At 45.3% G+C, this 4034-nt stretch overlaps 1 protein-coding gene across 1 annotated transcript in view; it reads right to left on the reverse strand.

Moving 5' to 3' along the window:
- Positions 1 to 2380: 2380 nt before the first annotated feature.
- COA7 (cytochrome c oxidase assembly factor 7) overlaps positions 2381 to 4034 on the reverse strand; it is a 16436-nt gene continuing 14782 nt past the window's right edge. Inside the window, exon 3 of the mRNA XM_007455046.1 lies at positions 2381 to 3047. Coding sequence (XP_007455108.1) covers positions 2599 to 3047 — 449 coding nt within the window. The 3' untranslated portion in view covers positions 2381 to 2598. The remainder of the gene's footprint in view (positions 3048 to 4034) is intronic.

A 4034-nucleotide genomic window follows, 5' to 3' on the forward strand; every position in this document is an offset into this window, starting at 1 on the left:
TTTTTTTTGCGGTATGCAGGCCTCTCACTGTTGTGGCCTCTCCCGTTGCAGAGCATAGGCTCCGGACGCGCAGGCTCAGTGGCCATGGCTCACGGGCCCAGCCGCTCCACGGCATGTGGGATCTTCCCGGACTGGGGCACGAACCCATGTCCCCTGCATCGGCAGGCAGACTCTCAACCACTGCACCACCAGGGAAGCCGGCGTAATGCTTTTTAAATACATAAAATTATTTTTTAATTTGTATTTTCTCATTCTTTAATACTCGCACTCAGTAATTCTTTGACTAAGCCAGAGTTGCCCACATCTGTAGGGCCTTCGAAGTCTAGGCCTTTTTCCTCTGCCATGCTGCCTCTCACAAAATTTTTCAAGCAATTTCATAAAACTTTGACAAACTAAAATTAAAGTATTTCTAAATTTTTTTAAAAATTAGCAAACAGCTCAAAAAAGTTTTTTTGTTCCCCTTGATCTCAAAGGCTCCAAATCAATATGGGTGGCTCCCCTATCCATCCATGTGCCCAGGCTAGAAATCCGGGTTTTTTTTTAACCCCATGCTTGACTCCACCCTCCTCCTATTCCCACAGGCTCTTTAATCCATTTTCCACACTACAGTGATCTAATTTCCAAATGTCATCATTTCATTCTCCCGCTCAAAACCCGTCAGTGACTCTGTATGACAACACGCAAATCTCGAGACCCCCCAGCCTCCTCCTCTCTCTCTGGGACTCCTGATTCCCTTTCTCACAGCCCTGAGCACTACACTGAGATTTTAGTGAGAACACAAACGAGAACACAAACCACTGGTCAATTATGAAACTTCTTCCCCATTACACCATCCAGCTCAGGCCTGGGATGGAGGAAAAATGTTGGATACAGTTGCCTGCTGCCCAGAAGACAGAGTAATGATCTTGTTTGCTGAGACCAGAGTGTGAAAACCCATTTTCAAACCTTACCTCAAAGGTTGCACAGAAGTGAGAAACTCAACCATGCTGGCTCTTATCAACCTATTCCTGCCCATAGCAACCTGGATATGAAATGGCCTTGGACCCTGCTGGACAATATATTATTATTCTTTGCATTAAAAAAAAAAAAATTATTTATTTTTGGCTGCATTGGTCTTCGTTGCTGCGTGCAGGCTTTCTCTAGTTGCGGCAAGCAGGGGCTACTCTTCATTGTGTTGCATAGGCTTCTCATTGCAGTGGCTTCTCTTGCTGCGGAGCATGGGCTCTAGGTGCGCAGGCTTCAGTAGTTGTGGCATGCGGGCTTAGCTGCTCCATGGCATGTGGGATCTTCCTGGACCAGGGCTCGAACCCGTGTCCCCTACACTGGCAGGTGGATTCTTAACCACTGTGCCACCAGGGAAGTCCCTGTTTCCACCTTCTGGCTTTTGTGAATGCTGCTATGAACGTGGGTGTACAAATACTTCTTGGAGACCCTGCTATCAATTCTTTTGGATATATACCCAAAAGGAGAATTACTAGACCATACGGTAAATCTATGTTTAATTTTTTGAGGAATCGCCATATTGTTTTCCATAGTGGCTGCACCATTTTACATTCCCACCAACAATGTATAAGGCTTTCAATTTCTCCACATCCTCTCCAATACACGTTGCAAAACTGAAAGCCCGAAAACATCGTGATGACAGAAATAATGATCATGTCATCAGCTGGCAAATGACAAGCTCGCCCCCTAGTGTCAAGTAAGGAAGATAACAGAAAAAGCAAACATTCTTAAAAGGCACAACCACCACAAAGAACATAATCTCTACCTTACCAAGAATCTGGAGCGAACACTAATAACTCAAACTACTAATCAATCAAAATAGTTTATTCACAGGGACAATTAAAAAGGTTCAGTTCTGAGGGACAAAACGTATCACCAACCCTTGCATACAAATCCCTAGCTGAAGTTACCTTATTAGCTGTGCCAGATGAGTAGCCTGGGGATGTTAATTTTTAACGTGTGAATGTCTCCACTAAAGGAAGGCTTATGTTGTATCCTCTTTAGCAACCCTGAAGCATAATGGCCTTTAACTGTTACGTCACATGTAACTCCCAATCTCTGAATTTGCTGAAATATCTGACTCTAAAGGCAAAAAGGAAGCCCACACCAAAGATTAAGTCAGAGGGTGGCAGTCATGACTATTTAACTGTTCTTAGTTCCTTAAACCCGCTATTATGTAAATCAAGATACTTTCTGATTTTTTAAGCCCTCCCAACTAAAATAATGATAATGATGATGATGTCTGATTCTTTCATGCCCTGTGGCTGCTAATTTTTCCAACTCCCTGCTCTGTCTCTCCTGCCCACCCCTCCAATCTCTATGGCTCACTGGTTTGCTGTTTTTCACAGAGCTGCAAGAGTTTGAGAACCAAAATCCCATAAATGTGGATCACACCAGATAAAGGAATACTGATTGAAATACACATTTCAGACTACATCCCCGTAGGTGACACTCTGTGGCAATGGGTCTATACAATCAGAGTTATTGATATTAAATCCCAAGTCTTTCTGCTCCAGCAGGTCGACCTCCAAGGGCTGCATCAGAAATAGGAGGTGCCAGCCTCAAGCTGACTGTTGCCTAGGAGGACGGGCCACACTACCCAAACGTTAAAGGCTGGACATTTTTCTGCTGCTCTTTGTGCAGCTGCCGGGCCCGATTTTTTAGCTCTTCAGCCTTAGCTTCATCCTTATCGACACCATCCCCCAGCTTGTACATGCGGCTGGCATTGGCACAGGCCCAGACATGGCCTAGGTCACAGGCTTTCATTGAGTATTTGCATGCCAGGCCCATGTCCTTGGGAAAGCCGGGGGCACCCTGCAGGAACATGGTACTGAGGTTGAAGCAGCTAGAGGCATAGCTGCCGTCACAGGCCCTTGTGTAGTAGTCTCTGGCCCTCTCCAGATCGGGCTGGCCATCCTCATTGACCTGTCCATCATGTGCCAGGAGACCAACGTTGTGGCATGCCTCCAAGGACTTCTTTCCTGGCTTCTCACATGCCATCAGAAAGCAGCTGGAGGCAGCTTTCAGATCCTGGGTTAGTCCACCTGGGAGGAAGGAAAAAAAAGTCAACCTAAGCCAGGGCAGAACCTGAATGTCTCAGGCCAAAGTCAGGGAGCAATTCCTGAATATAGTTTATATACTTTGAGCTAAGGCAGCATGAAAAGAAGATGGCCTGGTATACTGCACAGACTTTCCAGCTTTTTTAGCTATGGAATCTTCTGTTCAAATGGTATCTTATAAGGAAGCTTAAACAGGTAAAAAGGGTGAAATGATAATATCTACCTCTGGGGGTAACAGCAAGATCATAGCATCTTATAAGCACTTCATTAAACGCTTAATTTTAATATATACTGAATGTGTATTGTTTGCCAATTAATATGCTAGGTTGTAAGGAACAGATACTGTCCCTGCCTTTGTGAATCCTGTCGTCTAATGAGACAGACATTAAACAAGCACACAAATAAATGTATGATTGTAAGTGTGACAAGCACATGGGGAAAAAGTACAGAATGCTATGAGAACGTATCAGGGCTCTGAACTAGGAGGCAAGGTCAAGGAAAGCTTCACCAGGGACTTCCCTGGTGGCGCAGTGGTTAAGAATCTGCCTGCCAATGCAGGGGACACTGGCTCGAGCCCTGGTCTGGGAAGATCCCACATGTCTCAGAGCAACTAAGCTCATGCGCCGCAACTACTGAGCCTGTGCTCTAGAGCCCGCAAGCCACAACTACTGAGCCCGCGTGCCTAGAGCCCGTGCTCCGCAACAAGAGAAGCCACTGCAATGAGAAGCCCGCGCACCGCAATGAAGAGTAGCCCCCGCTCCCCACAACTAGAGGAAGCCCACGTGCAGCAATGAAGACCCAACGCAGCCAAAAATAAAATGAAGTAAAATTTAAAAAAAGGAAAGCCTCCCCAAAGAAGGGACATTTGAGCTGTGATATACTGGGAAAAAGAAGGAAGAGAAAATAAAATATGTAGTGGAAAAAGAAAAGAAAAGAAAAGAAAAAGGCAAAGAAAATTGTTCCAGACAGCAG

This window comes from Lipotes vexillifer, unplaced genomic scaffold, assembly GCF_000442215.2.
Source record: "Lipotes vexillifer unplaced genomic scaffold, Lipotes_vexillifer_v1.1 scaffold844, whole genome shotgun sequence".
NCBI classification, from domain to species: Eukaryota; Metazoa; Chordata; class Mammalia; order Artiodactyla; family Lipotidae; genus Lipotes; species Lipotes vexillifer.